Consider the following 17299-nt stretch of genomic DNA (forward strand, 5'->3'; position numbering starts at 1 on the left):
AAAAAATGAAAGGATTCTTTTTAATATGTTTCAGTGATTTCCTCTTTTATCCTTTTGGGGTGACTGCTTTGCATATCAGGAAAGGGAGAGCCTTTCCTGGTCAAGAACATTAGGTTCTCACATGGGGAATTGGGGTTTTGTTTTCCTTTAGGGAGGGTCCCATGGAGTCTTTCCTCTAACTCCTATCCTACTTCCCTCTCCCCTCCCCCAACCTCCCAGTTAGCACTGAAATGGAATCGGTTGTAGCTGCAGGGAGGGAATATCCAAGGAAGGGATTGAGGGAGCATGGTGCTTGCACTCCAGAGCTATGCCAGAGCAGAGTAGCTATTTTTAGACACTGCACTCCAGAGGAGGCTCTGCAACATTTGTTCAATATTTAATTATCTGTCCAAAATCAGCCCATATGGCCATGAGTTTTGAAGCAGACCTTGGTGGCAGTATTTCCTCTGATTTGATTGCCTAAACATGGATGTGAGGGAGATCTCAATAGCTCCAGAGAGCCAGCCAGCCAGCCAGTTAGATTGGGGGCAAGAAGGGAGAAGGGAAGGTGAGAGGGTTAAAGGTGAAGGATAAAAAGAGAGATGGGAAGAGGTGAGGAGAGACAGGATGGAGGAGAAAGAGGCAGAAAAAATATACATGTATGTGTATATTATATATATGTATGTGTGTGTGTGTATATGCACAACACATATATGTATATTTTTTCAATCCTTAGAATATTATTCTTCACTCTGTGGATCAGATGAGTCATATGTGTGTGGGAAGAAAAAAAAAACCTTACAGATTATGCCAGTTATGTCAATTAGAACCTTTGAAATAGTGAGTGCTGAGACTGTAAATCCTAGTGAAATTATAACCACATTAATAAATGACCCTATTTATTCAGTACTTTACAATTTACAACTCCTCCCTTCTGAAGTAGGTATTGCAAGTGTTATCCCCATTTTGCAGAAGAAAAATAAACATGTGAAGGTCAAAGGACTTTTTGAAAGTCATATAGCCTAGTTAGGGACAGAGCCAAAGTTTGAATCCAGGTCTCCAGATTCTGGGAGTAGTAATCTTTCCATTTCACTGCTGCCCCTCATGCAACAGTTTTTCATTTTGAGCATCCGTCTCTTGCCTGTCTCACTCTTCCTCTGTTGACTTTGCATTCTCACTGGCTGCCTGAGAAACAGTTTGGGGCTTGTGTTTTCCCAAAGAAACCCTGTTTGCTTTTGCTTCTCCTTTTCTCTTTCTGACAGTGTCAGTGTTGGCTGTGGGACTGGCTTTTTTCTTCCCAGACTTGGATTTGATGTGCTAATACATGCCTGTAAAACTGAAAAGGCTGAATTGAAGAGCTCAGGGTGAAAGGTCTCAGAGCCACAGCTAGAGAAGAAGTATCTAGGAGAAAAACATTGGGATTGGGGTTTTCATGATTAGAAGGAACTAGGAAGAATGGGTACATGAGATACTTTCTTTCACACTCGAGAAAGAGAATGTGTGATGTCAGTGGTTATACAAGGCTGAGCTTAGATCCCTGAGTCTGGTAGAATGAAGACTGTTAAAGTTGGATTGGAGAAGGGTCCCTCTATAATAATCTATTTACTTAACAGAGGAAACTAGCTGGGAGAGGGAGCCTGCCTTTCCTAATGTCCTGCAGCAAGTTAGTTGGACAGGTCTCTCTACATCTCTGTGCTTCAGTATATTCATTTATAAAATGAATAAAGTCAAGCAGATTGATCTCTGGTCCCTTTTACTTCAAGAGTCTATGTATGACTCTGTTCTGTAGCCACCGAAAGTCAGAACTCATGAGTTGGTGGCCCGGGCCAAAAGTCCTCTGTAAAGGAGCCCAAAGTTGGGTCCTTACTCTGCCCCTAGCTTACTGTGGGATTTTAGGCCAGTCACAACCTTTCTGTGCCTCAAGTTCAAATGAGATAATAGCTATGAGGATGCTTTGCAAAGTTAGAAATACTACACAACTGTAAGGTATTATTATACTAAATATTAATTATTATTATTATCCATTCATCACTGAGTGTAAGGGGGCTAATCACAGGGTATAATCTTGATTCTAATAGGATAGGTCTAGAAATGATAATACCAGCTCTTAGGAGTTCTTACCCTCCTTCTCTTCCTGGCTCTACACCCAGTATTCCAAGAATTAAGCTAAAGGTGGGAGAAAAGGGAAGAGCAATACTCCCAAAGGGAATCAAGATCCTAGCTAGAATGGATTCTGTTCTCTTACTGTGATTCAAGATTGTTTTCCTAAATTCTTGTTAGCTCCATAAGAGAAGGCACCAGGGAATTCCCAGGGAATTAAAAGTGAGATAAAGTTGCCCCAGTCAGCTTCTCACAGATCTTTTGCAATTGTGGAATGAGAATATTCCTAAAGTGTTTCATTCTATGTTCCTCTTAGAACCAATCTCAGAATATGACAGAATCTCATAATAGGAACTTGCCCACTTTGTACTGATCCTCATATGACATATTCTCCAATACTTTCACTGTCCTGGTAGAATAGAATGGAATAAGCATTTATATAGTACCTCCTATATGCCAGGCTTTGTGCTAAGCAATTTACAAATTTTATCTCATTTAAGCCTCACAACAAACCTATGAGGTAGGTGCTGTTATTAAACTTTACATTTACTCCACTGCAAAGTGATAAAATAGGTAAAAGTTGCTGGATTTAAGAATCAAATTGTGCCTCAGATATTTATGAACTGTGTGACCCTGTGCATATCACTAAAGTTCTCTCAGCCTATTTTCTTCTCTGTAAAGTGGGGATGGATAATAATGGCATCCACTTTGGAGGATAATGAGAAAATTTGTATTGCAGTTTACAAATCTTAAAGCATTCTATCAGCGGTCACTGTTATTTTTACTGTTATTCATATCCCCATTGTATTTCATCTAATTCTAAATGGCTAAGGAAACACGGGAGGAAATAAACATTTATACAGCTCCTACTACATGTCAGGTGCTGAGTTAAGTACTTTAGAAATATTTGATTTGGTGTCCATAGCAATGCAGTGAAGTAGGTGCTGTTATTATTCACATTTTTACAGGTAAGGAGATTGAAGCTAAGGGATGTTAAATGATTTGCTTGGGGTCATACAGCTAGTAAAAGTCTGAAGAGAGATTTGAACTTGGGTTTTCCTAACTCTAAGCTGGCAATCTTGCTCCACCAAACTGCCTAGTTAAGAGTTGTAATGTATTAAGATCTTTTTGAATCTTGATCATCATCTAGTGTATTAGCAATACCTTGGAGTCAACATCAGATTTAACAATCATGTCTTTTTTATGAACCACTACATAGAATTCCCAATCCTTCTATTTTTGTCCACCTGCATTTTTTATTTCCTTCATAGGCTAATTATACGCTATTTCAAAGTCCGACTATTTTTATACAGCAAAATAGCTGTTTGGACATGTATACATATATTGTATTTACCTTATACTTTAACATATTTAACATGTATTGGTCAATCTGCCATCTGGGGAAAGGGGTGGGGGGAAGGAGGGAAAAAGTTGGAACAAAAGGATTTGCAACTGTCAATACTGAAAAATTACCTATGCATATATCTTATAAATAAAAAGCTATAATAATAATAAAAAAGAGAAAAAAAAAGTTGATCATCACAAAAAAAAAAACCCAAAAACAAAACCCATTCACGTCTTTCAAAGCCCATTGAAATCACTGATAAAAATGTTGAATTGCATGGGGTCAGTTTAGGTCCTTGCGGGGCAGCTAATGTAGATTTCTTTAAAGTTGGAAGCCATCATCTTTATTTGACTTCATTTGACAAGAGCAGTATTATTGCAATTTAGAGAGAGGGGATGGTTTTTTCATGGTTATATATGGCAAATTAGAAACTCCGTTGGGAGTTGAATTCGGTCTTCCTGACTCCAAGATCATCATTTTTAACTATGATCAGTGATACTGAGAAGTTATGTGGATTTCCAAGACACATGATAAGTCAGTGGTTTAGTCCTGCTCTCCTCACTGTTCCCCCTATTTCTGATGATCAGGTGGGTGGTAATCAGCTGAACATTATCTACATTCTTCACCCCCTGGACACCTTTGGTTCCAGCCTCTGTCTTATGTAGTCCATGCTTTCCTCTCCTGCCATAGCACCCTATAGGTGGACTTCTACTTGGAGGAAGAGAAGGGCAGCCTTTCCCACTGTTCTCAAACCCTCAGCTGTGGGCAGTGCCCATGAACTGAAATGTGTTGTCTGGCCTGGAATTACAGGATGTTCCTGAGGCCTCCAGGTTGCCATGGCAACTAGTAACAGTCATTCTTCATGATTAGGGGTATCCATGGCAACGGAACTAGCAGCATTTACATGAAACTGAGTTTATTTTATTTTATTTATTTATTTTTGTTAGGACTGTCTCTGGGTAGATGAAGGTTGAAATGTATTTCTTTATTTTAACTTCAAGCTAGTTCTGCCAATAATTGGTTAAGTAACATTGGATAACTTATTTCTCTTTGGCCCTCAGTTTTCCTTATCTATAAAATGAAAGGGTTAGACTGGATGATCTCTAAGCTTCATCTTGGCTTTCTATGAATCAGAGAACAGTTACTTATTAAATTATATAGATATGCTAGAAATTCTATAAGAGAAGGGAGACAAAAGAAGATGTGCTGGTGTGGTCAGAGAAGACTATTTATCCACATGTGCCACACATGCCTATATTTCTATTTTGTTATGGCCAATATTTCCCAGTAGGCGCATGTCCAGCACTAGCCAGATGTGCTGGCTAAAGTTCAGCACAATTCCAAACAGCAGAGAGTCCTTTGGCAAAGAGGTTAACGTCCCAGGTCATTTGAAGAAGACACAGTCCAAAATGCAAATCATCCTCAAACAGGTGCTGCTGGCATTTGACTTTACATGGGACATTAGCTAGTCTCCTGGGCTCATGCTGGACCCTGGCCCATCAGTGACCATTAACTGCAACATGTTGTAAGATAAACCCAAGGCAGATGCATATGGCTGTGCACTGCTTCATTTTTCTCATCTTTCAAATGAAGTTAGCAATCCTTACCCTGTCTCTCAAGAGTCTTGATGAACTCATTCATTTATTCATTCGTTCTTTTCCTTCAATAAGAATGAAGGGACTGCTATGCACTGGTTTCTAACTGTCCCTGCCACAAACTAGGTAAGAAACTGAGATACTGATTCTAATCCCCTTGGGCTTCAATTTGTCCAATGGTCAAATGAAGGTCCTCCTTGCTCCATTCTCCTTGGACAGGACATCTCCCCTTTTGGGCCTCAGTTTATCTTTAAAATGAGGTAATATTATATTATTGGGTCTGAGACCCTCAATTTCAACTCAAAATCCTATCATATTCTGAAAGGAAAGGTATTCATGCTCAGCCAGAGCGAGGCAGGTGGGGGGAGAGGGAAGGAAGCTAGTGCCACATGGGGAGAAATTATCCCTATGATGGGGAAGGATGGCTCCCCAAGGGACATATTGGAAAGTGTGCATATGGCTAAACAATGTAGAAGCATTGTATATGGATGAAATAGTACTGAGAATAGGCCCCACGAATAAAAGTAATGAGTAAGCAGAGGTGGAATTTAAATCCAGGTACTTTGGGGGTGTTATGAGTATTCCAGATCTGCTGTTCCTTCTGCTATACTACATGCCTCTTTTACTGGCTCCTTGAGCAAGGCACTCCTTGCCTCAGTTTACTTATTTGTAAAATGAGTAGTTTGGGCAAAATCACTTCTAAGATCTTTTTTGGCTCTAAAATTCTATAATTCTAGGATCCTGAGATTCCTTGATTTTGTAAGTAGTACTCAGTGAGTTAGAAAAGACCCAGCATCAGGAATTTTGCTAGAAACTGGGGTAGACAGAGAAAGGTTCCCTGTTATTTGGACATTGCAGTCTAGGAGAGAGAGAGAGGAGGCACTTTTATACATAAATAGCATAAATTAGATTAGGAAAAATGCATGAGGTAGAGAAAAGCCTTTGAGATTAGATGAAAGAATGGCCATTTTCATCTGAAACAGGATCTGAAAGCCTTTTTGGAGAAGGGAGTTTGAAAGGATCAGAAAGAGATTAGAGAGAGATGGCAATTGGTAGTGGTGGTGGTCCTTCATTTTCAAAAAGTGATATCATGAGGGATACCTTGACTTGCTCATGAATTAGATTTAAGTGAGGCAGAACCATGAAGCATCTTTAGCCTCGCTCTCTCCTCTAGAGTCCAGTGGCAAGACAAAAGTTAAGAGGACTGATGGTGGCCCTGATGACCTTGGCCTTTCTAAATTAAAGTCTTTCCCAGATCTTAGTTTGTCTTCGGCAAGGCCCATTCAATAACTTAGAGTTGGTAAGAAATGAGACACAAGTTGGTCCAATTTATTATTGCAAAAGTATCATTCTTGAAGGAAAGACCTTTGAAGTTTCTGGCCAGAACGGAAAAGCAATAGCTGTTTACACTCATTTTAATCCGTGGCCATTGTGGGGATAGATAGGAGGAAGGGAGTCATTCCAAGCATAGGGCCTGGGGAAGACCTGATCATAGTAACATACAATCCAGAACTTGAAAGTATTTCAGAGGTCATCCCAGTCAATCCTTTGATCTGATAGATGAGAAAGCCAAGTGTCTAGATACATTAAAAGACCTGCCCAAGATCACACATGGAGTAATTAGCAAAGTCAGCATTTGGACTCAAGTCTTTTGGTTCCAAACCTGTGCTATTTCCACTATATCGGTTTTCCTTGACAGAGTAATAGAGGTGAGAACTCAAAACTATAAATGACTGGTGATATTATTTTGTAAATGTTGATGTTCAGTCATTTTTTCAGTCTTGAATTTTCATGGTCCCATTTGGCGTTTTCATGGCAAAGATACTAGATAGTTTGCCATTTCCTTCTCCAGCTCATTTTACACGGAAGAAATTGAGGCAAACAGGGTTAAGTCACTTATCTAGGGTCACACAGCTAGTAAGTATCTGAAGTCAGATTTGAACTCAGGAAGATGAGTCTTTCTAATTCTAGACCTGGAACTGTTATCTATCCACTGCACTACTCTCCTAACAATTGCATTATTACCTTTCATCAAATCATTCTTCCATTATCATATGGCACCTTGGAATTACTCTTTGAAGACTATACTAGTGAAGTGTGAGTCCTGATTGGATCTACCATACTTTGGTGCCTTGAGGCTAACCTGGGTCAGGAAGGGCCATGTGTATCTTTTGCAATAAAATCCCAAGGTTTTGAAGTATTTTTATTAAATGGCATCACCTGAGTTCCTAGAAGGAATGAGCTTTGTTGCTTTGTAAATACCGGCCAGGAATCAGGTGATTCCTGTTCAAGTGTGCTTACGTCTTTTAAAAGTTTCTAAAACCTTGTGTCCCTCACCAAGCTCTGAATCTGAGCAGTGGATCTGCCCCACATAACGGTACAAGCCCAGCTTTTTGGCAGAGATCATCCAGCTTTTTATGAAGGAATGCAACATGTGTTTCAATGAAATTTCCTAAACAAGAGCTGAACTTCCCCCAAATTAAGGCAGGCTAACTGTGCTTGCCATTCATTTGTTCATTTATTCATTCACAAATGAATATTGAATGATTTTTATATGCAGAAACTTGTGCTGAATGCTGGAGAAAGATTCAAGATTTAGGGATGACATCATCTCTGCCTTTGAGAAGTTCATAGATTAGTAGGGGAATAAGACACAAACACAGATAAACATAATACATGATATTACATTCTAAGTCCCTTGTGCCTTACAGAGGTGGAAAATAAAGTTCTGTGGGCTCAGAGTCACTCCTATAAATTGTGGGCTGGGACAGGATAAGGTAGCATGTCAACTGTGTAGAGACATGGTTGGGAAAGTGTGCTAGTTTTGGCATCTGCAGACCTGGATTAGAATTCCAGCTCTGGCACTTAATACTCATGTGACCTTGGTTTCCGTTTCCTCTTCTGTAAAATGAGGAGACTGGACTAAATCACCTCCAAGGCTCTTTCCAGCTTCAAATTTATGACTTTATAAAGCAAATATGTGTATACACACAGCCATGAAGGATTCCTTTCACCATCCCCTCACTGGCCTAGAACATTTATAAAATGCCCCATTAAGGGAGGAGTTGGTGAAAGCAGCTTCTTCTCAGGATCTCTTTGGGATTTCTCTGTTCTACTCAAGTTCTTACCCCTAAGTAAAAGAATGCAGGAGATACTTTGTAGCCTCAACAAAGACAATGTTGTTGGACCAGTTATTTATCCAGGAGTGGATTGGGTCCATTAATCATGAACAGTGCCCTAAGCCGTCCAAATGAGATGACTAGCTAAAATAATGCAGACTACTTTTTGCTAGGTAACAGAATTTTCTTCTGTTTGAAGGTTACTGAACCAAATGATAATTAAGCTTAGAATTCTGGCTTCCTCAGTTTGTTAATGCTGCAAAGACTAAAATGATAATTCTGAGATGACATCTATTCTAATACTTTCAATTTATAGACGAGAAAACTGGAGCCCAGAGAGGGAAAATGTTTTTTCTCAAGGTCACATTGCTAGTTATTAGCAAAGCCATATTTTTATATCCATGTTTCCTAATCCTTAATTTAGTGATTTTACCACTATTTTATTGACATTGCATATCTTTGGGTTGAACATTTTCATTTCTTTAGTCTTGCCTCAGCCATGGGAACCATGTGACATTGAATACCTTACTTTACCCTTTATGAACCACAAAGGGAAGCCACTATTTCATTTGAAAGAATTTTCTTGTCTCCCTAATAGGAAGATAGGAGACGGAGAAGCTTTGAGAAGATAGCCTTGAATTGTTCATTCAGTTCAGAGGTTTGTAAAACATCTACTGTATATGAAAATTTGTGCTAAACTCGAGAAATAAAAAGATAAATAATCATATAGTTTTTGTCTTTAAAGTGCTTACTATGGTAACTTATTCAAGATGAGCTTTTGAAATGTTTCCAATCATGGAAAGATTATCTATCTATCTATCTATCTATCTATCTATCTATCTATCTACCTACCTACCTACCTACCTACCTACCTACCAGTTTATCTCTATTATGTGTATACACATACAAGCAGCCACTAAATACACACACACACACACACACACACACACACACACACACACACACACTGTATACATTTGCATATTTATAGTACTTACACACTGTACATATATGTATACATACTTGTGTGTACACAATGATGATATACATGAAAGCAGCATAAAAGGTATTATTTGGAGACATGTACGATTACAAAAGGACATGGATAGGTCATGGAATGAGAAAGAGAAACATCCAATGTCAGTTTGAGAGGTACATTGGTAAACTTGAGATAGTAAACAGTTCAAAGAAAGATTTCCAACTTGTCAGGTATATATTTAAGGTATAAAAGGGAATTAGGATGAGGTTTGGAAGGATTCAAGTATTTGAATGACTGTCATGGAAGAGGGATTAAATCTGTTTTGCTTAGTCCCAAAGAAAAGAACTTGGAGCAGGGGCTGGAAGCTTTTCATTGCAGAGAGACAGGTCCTTAGTTAATGCTTGTTGATTGACTTACTGATTGTAAGAAATGACTTTCTAATGAACAAAACTATCCAAAAACAGACAGGGCTGTTTTGGGAAGTAATGGGCTTCCCCTTACTACAGGTCTTCAAAGTAGAGATTGGATGACCACCATTAGTTATGATGCATACCCAATGGTCCCTTAACTGGATCTTCATCTTTGATACATCCCTTCAAATCCTCCCTCTTCTGAACTTTTCTTATACCGTTGTTCTAGTCTATCAGGCGGGCAACCTTGGTGTCATTTTCAAAACAACTCACATATGTATACTCTCTGTCTCTCTGTCTCAGTATCTCTCTCTGTGTTTGTCTTTCTGTTTCTTTTCTGGACTAGGTGATAGTTGTGTGAATAGAAGAAAGGATATATGTATTTATATATGTATGTGTATTTACATATATATATACACATAAGTATATGTGTATATATTTGCTCAAATATTTATTAATTGTGTGATTGTGAGCAGGTTATTTAATCTGAGAGGCTTCTGTTTTCTTATTTATCAAACATGGGACAATACCTTCATTACCTACTTTATAGACTAAAATAAGATAATCTCTATAAAGTTATTTGTGTGGCCCTGGACAAGGAATTTTACTTCTCTGTATCTCAGTTTCCTTATCTGTGTAGCTGAGGGAGGAAAAGAGTTGGGCTAGATAATGTCTGAGATCCTACTCAGCTCTAAAAACAATATGATAGTATCTAACCTGTCTCAGTGTGAGGTTGTTGGGTGGCATGAGAGAGTCAGTTAGAATTTCCATGAAGTCCTGTTCTCAGTCTATACAAAAATGACCCTCCCACTCTAAACATCTCTCAATTGCAACTATTGAAATAATTTTCTCCTTGCCTCACATCTTTTCCCATTCCAACTTTATCCAGGTGCCACAGAGAGTTTCCAAATGTGCTGACCATATCTTTACCCTCTGTCCTCAACTCCATAAATTCTGGTAGCACTTGATGTGTTACTTCTAGTATCACATCTAAAATCCCTTTTTTGGGGGTGTTTAAAGCTCTTAACAATGTGGTGCCTTTCTGCATTTCTGATCTTCTTATCCCAAAGCCCCAAACACACACCATAATCCAGCCGCAGTGGCCTTCCTGCTTGTTCCTCACACATTCCCATCTCCTAGTTGCTTGTCTGGGCACAAGTGGTCCGAGTGATCCACTGTGCCTGGAATGCACTGCCTCCTCACCTCTCTACCTTGAGTTGCAAGTCTCAACTTAAGCATCCTCTGCAGATCTTTTGGTATCTCCCCAGTCACTCGAGCTTTTTCTCTAAGTCATTCCTTCTACTTAGCATATATCTTGTGTGTATTTTTGAATTTATATTGTTTCTCCCCCTTTAGTGGGTAAGCTTCTTGGAGGCAGAATTATTATTATAATTTTGCCTTTGTATCTCCCATTCTTGTCATAGTGCCTGCCACAAAATAATTGTTTACTCTGCTTGATTGATTGCAGTGTAGATTATTACATTTTGTAATTACAGTGGACACTTTTAAAAGGAGGGCGGACACCTTCCTGGATCCTGGAAGGATTCAAGTTTTCCAGCTTATAGGGTGACAGTTGGCATTTTGCCAAGGGAGAGCCAGTAGGTATTGATTTGAAACTGTTGTTCCTCTGCCCTGTCTGGGCTAATCTGGACATATTGGATCATAGGGATGATGTGACTGCCATAACTCAGTTCCATCTGGGAAGATGCTGTTAATTCTTTTGTCAAGAAAGGGACTTCACTTGTTTCTAGGTCATCTATATCATCATTCAGGGATCTGGAAGGTTTGTGGCTCTTCTAAGTGATTAATCATGATCTGGGGATTTTTACTAAGCAGAGGCTGCCTGGGAGGCAGGATCAAATAGAAATTCCCCTGTTTGGCATTTAAACTTCTTTATCACCTGACCCCTTCTTGCCTTTCTAGGATTCCTGCCTTTTATTCCCCCACACATACACAATGAGCTAGCTACACTGCCCTCCCTTGATGTTCATCAAGCACAATATTCCCATCTTTCATCTCCATGCCTTTGCAACTGTTCCCCATGTCTGAAATATTGTCCTTTCTTGTCTCCTCCTCAGATTCCTGGCTTCTTTCAAGTTTCAGCTCCAGTTCCACTTTGTGTAGGAAGCCTGTTCCATTTCCTCTGCAGCTAGCCAATATTTTCCTCTCTCATAACCTTCCATCTACTCTGTATACATCTTGTGTGTACGTGTTCTCATGTTGTTTCCTCTATTAGAATGTGTGCTGCTTGAGGCAGAGACTATGTTTTTGCGTTTCTTTATATCCAGAGTGCTTGGCCTAGAGTAAAGACTGAATAAATGCTTGTTGACTGGCTGACTGATCAGCTGAATGTTTCACTGCTTTGTGAAAGCAGCTAGCTTTAGCCAGGAACTTGTAATAAGCCTGGAAAGGAATGTTGGGACCAGATTGTGAAGCCCTTTAAATGCTAATGGGAGAGTTTCTATTTCATTTTCTGGAATAGGGAGTCATTTGAGTTTTTTGAGGTAGGAAGTGTAGTTTGGAGGGGAGGAGGTGACATGATCAGATCTGTACATCAGCATTATTCTTTTAGAAGTCATGTAAAAGGGACTGATTTGAGGAAGGAAGATCAAGTAGGAGACTTTTACAAGGTATGATAAGGGCTTATGACTTTTTTGTGGGTTTTCCCTTCCCAGTGCAGCTTACAATCATTTTATGCCTTTGTAGATTATCTTCATGATTACTGTGACTCAAAGGATTCTTCAGTTCTGTGGAGCTTAAGCTTAAGATCACTTAGACTGGTCTTCCTTTGACAAGTACATCCTGCTCATTGCTAGGACTGTATTTGAAGCTAGGAAGGATCTGCTTCCAGGTTGTTACTGGGCTGACAGAGTCTTATAGAATGCAGAGTATAGAAGACATAGTCTTATAGAATTAGAGGAAGCATATTTAATAAATGTTTTATTACATTGATTTGAATTGAATGCTAAGGGAGAAAGATGGATGATGAACAACAGACAGATTGATGTCCTTGTCTGAACATGCATCACAAATAGTACCAAAGGGCTAAGAGATAAGGTCTTAGGGCTTGTCATGTAGGAAAACACATACTTCATATCTGAAATAATGGGTCTACCCTCTAAATCATACCCTTAGAGATATCACTGTGGCTGCATCTAGGGGATAGTTAGGGTGGGAGGGTCATTTTGTACAGACTGAGGAGAACGTTAATAGGAGAAGGGCAACAGATGGAAATCCTGACTCTGAATCTTATGCCACCCAAAAACCTCGCACTGACTAGTTAGATATTATTGTATTATAGTCCTTAGAGCTGAATAGGATCTCAGAGGTTGTCTACCCCAATTCTTCCCCACCTTCAATTACACAGATAAGGAGACTGAGATATAGAGAAAGAAAGTTACTTATCCAAGGTCACACAAAGCATTTTACATAGATTATCTTATTTTAGCCTCTGAAGTAGGTACAGAAGGTATTTTCCTAATTTTTATAAATGAGAAAACAGAGACCTCTCAGGGTTGAGTAACCTGCTTATAGTCATACAGTTAATATATATTTGAGACAAAATTTGGATCTAGCTTCTCTGATTCCAGATCTAGAGCTTTAATTATTTGTGGCCGCCTTGTCCCCAGTTGTGATTGACCTCAGTTCAGGGTACACCAGAACTGTGGGTGAGTATCTTAGAGACAGAGGCATTTGGTGGTTTGACCACACAGATGACCTGGGGCTTGTTAGCCTTGTCATGAAGTACCATCTGTTCCCCACAGCACACAGGGTTGGGCCTCAGGGAATTCCCTCCTGCCATAATTCGGTCCTTTCATTCATCCTGTTTATCCTTTGAAAAGAAACCTTTCTGACAGTGGCTTTTACCTTCTTAAAACATCTGTTATAGCCATAGACATCATGGTATGAGTATTATTAGACTTGGAAATATGAGAGTTCGGGGTTTGAATTGTGGCTATGACACTTATTACTGATTTAGTATGTAATTTTGGGAATGCTATTTTGTGTCTTTGAACTTCAGTTTCCTTACCTGTAAAATGGAAGTAAAAATCTATCTACATCATAGGGTTGTTGCCTGGAGAGTGCTTCACAATCTTTAAAATGTTGTAGAGGTGGAAGTTGATGATATAATTATTCATCTTTTCTGTTTTAAATTTTCAGGAATCATTGATAAAAATCTGAAAAATAATATGGAAAAGTGGGACAAATTCTGGTTTTAGAAGACCAAACTGAATCAGCCTGATTTAGTACATGTGCTTGGGAGAGTGGGGAATCACTCTGGAACTCAGTTTCCTTATCCATTAACATAAGTATAGTGATGCTTGTACTTCCTATCTTTCACAGGATGGTTGAGAGGAAGGTGCCTTGTAAACTGCAAAGCAAGATAGAAATGTGGGTTACTGTTATGAACTGGAACCTTAGGCTCAGCTGTTTCTGCAGTCATTAGAGTCCCACATCAGGCAGGTTCCAGGAGATTAGCTCGAAAAGTGTGGAAAGCTCCCAAAATAAACCTGTCTCAGGCTCTTGAAAAAGCTTCTTTCAGAGCAGAGTAATGTGGTGATTGGATATAGTTATGTGTGTTTCTATGTGTTTCTGTCTGGGTAGAGGAAACAATCTCTTTTGTCTTTTTCTTCCAGTCAAGCTTAAAGTCTTTATTGCTATGAAGATCACTTATATTTTGATGACAGGAGAGACAGTGGGAAGAAGGTTTTGGGGGCTTTGGAGGACAGGCTTTAGAGTCTAAAACTCCTAAGTTGGAACCCTTGCCTCTGCCACATTCTGACTGTGTCATCCAGACAAGTCATTCAGCCCTTCCTCTCTTCAGATTCTTAAGTCTCAGAGAAGGGACTTCCTCACCTAGAGATCCTCATGATAAGGATGAAACGCATAGATTAGGTTTGAGAAAAAATTTAGATAGTACAAGACAGAGTTACAGTAATGCTCTAGAAGAAGTGAATTCAGATCCTTGCTCTCATACTTCTCAGTTCTGTGTGTGATGGATAAATCGTGGAAACTTTCTGAAGCTCAGTTTTCTCATATACAGGCAATGTAGTGGAAGCAGCACCGCATTTAGAGTTAAAATATTTGAATTCAAATATTGGCTCTTCTATTTACTGCCTAAGCAAGGTGGATTCACCTCTGTGAGTCTATGAACGTGAAACTACAGGAGTGGAATAAGGGTTCTTTAAGTTCTTCCTTAAAGTCTTAAATCCAATGATGTAAGCAAGTGGAATCTGGCTTGTACCTCGTAAGTCACAAGGTCATTGTGTAAAGAGTGCTTGGTAAGCCTTCTAGGGTTCTATAAATTTCAGTTGATTTTTGATTGTGATGGCACAAAAAGTACTTCTTGGTCTGTTAACTCCCTTCTTCCTCATGATGGCCCTGGGAGGTAAGTGATACTAATGTTATTATCATCATGTTACTGAAAAGGAAATTGCAGCCTGTTGAGAGGAAGCGAGTTGCTCAGATTCAGTGGCAAACATCTGGACTTTTAGTTCCATGCACTTTCCCCTACTCCATGCTGCTTTTGGCCAGTTCACGGGGCCAGATTCAGAGATAATAGCTAACAATAATATAGTGCCTTAAGGTTTGCAAAAGCCTTTCATGTTATCTCACTTGATCCTTACACAACCCTATGAGGTATGTGCTATTTTTATCTGTTTTACAGATGGGGCAACTGAGCCGGAGAAATGCTAAGTAACTCACACAGCTAGTAAGGTGAGATGTGGAAACAGAGAAAACTATTTGCTCCAGCAGAATATGACCCCCATTTTATAGATGAGAAAATAGGTTCATTAAGTTTGAGGTGACACAGCAGAAGCAAAGCTGGGATTCCTCTGGACCATCCATTCAGTGTCTTTTCCATTACACCAGCTTGCCTTCCTCACATTGTATTTACACTTAATTTTTCATTCTCTGTTTGCAGAGTCGCCCCAAGAAAGGTCGGGGCAGCGGCGCACCATGCCCAGCAACCTCTCGGATAGGAGCCCCAGCATGGAGCCTTCAGCTACTACACCATTCCGGGTCACGGTAACTATCTTTGTGTTACTGCAGTTCCCTGCAGGACCTCTTTGTGGAAGTTTACATAACAGGAATTTTTCTGGCCTCCCTCCATCTAGGTATCCGTTCAATTGTTCCCCAGAGCTGAGCCCCAAGGCCTACTGGCAGGGAAGTTAAGAGGAGAAAAAGCTCCCAGCAGGCAGTGGGCCTGTTCCCAGAGCTGGGGACAATAGGTCCTATTCCTTGGACACTGAGTCCTATAGCCTGATCTCCAAACCCAATAGACTCTGGGGGATCCATCCTGACCTGCTCCACAAAGATGACAAAGGGAGAAAAATGAATAGGTTGGATTTTCAAATATCTAAATAATTCCAGGCTAGATGAGCCCCTGAAGCTCATTTTTAAAAAGAAATGTGCAATATCCCCCACTCTGGATCTGGTGTTTACAATTAAAGAAATGGGTTCACTATGGGAAGATTTGTTTTGTGAAAAGCTACAACCAACAGGAGCAGAAGGGACTCCTCCTCTGCTAAGTGAAGGGGATGAGTTAAACATTCTCTCAATATATATTCTGGCATATTCTGCTCTGGGTTTTCATTGTTTGCCTAGTATTCTGTGTTCCAAGATTCCTTTCAGTAATTATGTTGTATGGTTACAACAGTGTCTTCCTCAGTCTCCTCTATTTGGCTTTTGTCTTTGGCAGAGAAGAGAAGGAAAAGGCCAAGGGAACTGTGAAGAAAGCAGGGATCTTGCTTACCTTCCCAGAGATTTACCTCCATTCAAAAAAAGAATAGGGCCCTTTCACTGCATCTCAAGGTGGCCGTCAAGGACAAAAAGAGTCCTCTACTAGGGACAAAAGTTTTAAGTTTGGGCCATGGAACTAAACTTAAAGAAAATTTGGATTTTCCCTCAGGGAGGAATCTGGGAAGGGAGCAAACTTTAGGTACAGTTTTGAGATCATTTCTCTACTGACATTTCTAACCCTAAGGCAGTATGACTCCCACCTCGCTTTTTATCTCACTTCATCCTCATAGCAACCCAGTGAGGTAGGTAATGAGGAAATTAAGATTAAAAGAAATTTTGTGTCTTCTTCAAAGTCATGCAATGGTGGGTCATGGTCTAAAACCCTAACATTCTAAGGACCAGCTTAATATTCCTTCTTTTACTCCTTCATTGTCTGATCTCATTGTCTTTCAAAAAGAACACTGGACTTGGATTAATTAGAAGACTTGGGTTTGAGTCACTGTAATTTAGAATCTTCCAGGCTTAGTTCTCTCCTCTATAAAGGGCACACTTCATCCCTCCTCTTCTTATTACACAAGGCTGTTATGTTGCTTGTGAAAATCACCGGGCTACAGAATCATGGCAACATTACGGAGCCGGAAACTGAGGACCAAGGCAATTAAGTGACTGACTCTAACATAACAGAATTGGAATTCAAACTCGGGTCTCCTGAGGCTGAGTCTTGTACCTTTCTCCTATTCCATAATCCTTTTCTATAAAGTTCTGTGCCACAGTAAGACATACCCTGAATTGATGGGATTTCTTAGCCTCATCAAACTAACTGGTAACACCGGCTCAACAGGCTGGGCAGTAGGATGGCAAAAGGCCTAGAAATTCTGTCCCCAATTGACTCACTGATAAGCAGGGGAAATGTTTGTGGCCAGTGGGAAGATATTGTCTTGAATCCTCCCAGAATTGTACCATGTCTACATAGGATTTCTGGATCAGCCTGTACATGGCACCTTTCACTAAAGCTCTCTAAAGGCCAT

The 17299-nt window shown here is 39.8% G+C and overlaps 1 protein-coding gene across 5 annotated transcripts in view; it reads left to right on the forward strand.

The window, feature by feature from the left end:
* Positions 1 to 17299, forward strand: part of DAB2IP (DAB2 interacting protein) — a 323519-nt gene that overhangs the window by 113464 nt on the left and 192756 nt on the right. For all 5 annotated transcript variants that reach the window (XM_051979562.1, XM_051979564.1, XM_051979563.1 and 2 more), the window contains exon 2: positions 15454 to 15557. In XM_051979562.1, coding sequence (XP_051835522.1) covers positions 15454 to 15557 — 104 coding nt within the window. The remainder of the gene's footprint in view (positions 1 to 15453; positions 15558 to 17299) is intronic.

This window comes from Antechinus flavipes, chromosome 2, assembly GCF_016432865.1.
Source record: "Antechinus flavipes isolate AdamAnt ecotype Samford, QLD, Australia chromosome 2, AdamAnt_v2, whole genome shotgun sequence".
Classification (NCBI taxonomy): Eukaryota; Metazoa; Chordata; class Mammalia; order Dasyuromorphia; family Dasyuridae; genus Antechinus; species Antechinus flavipes.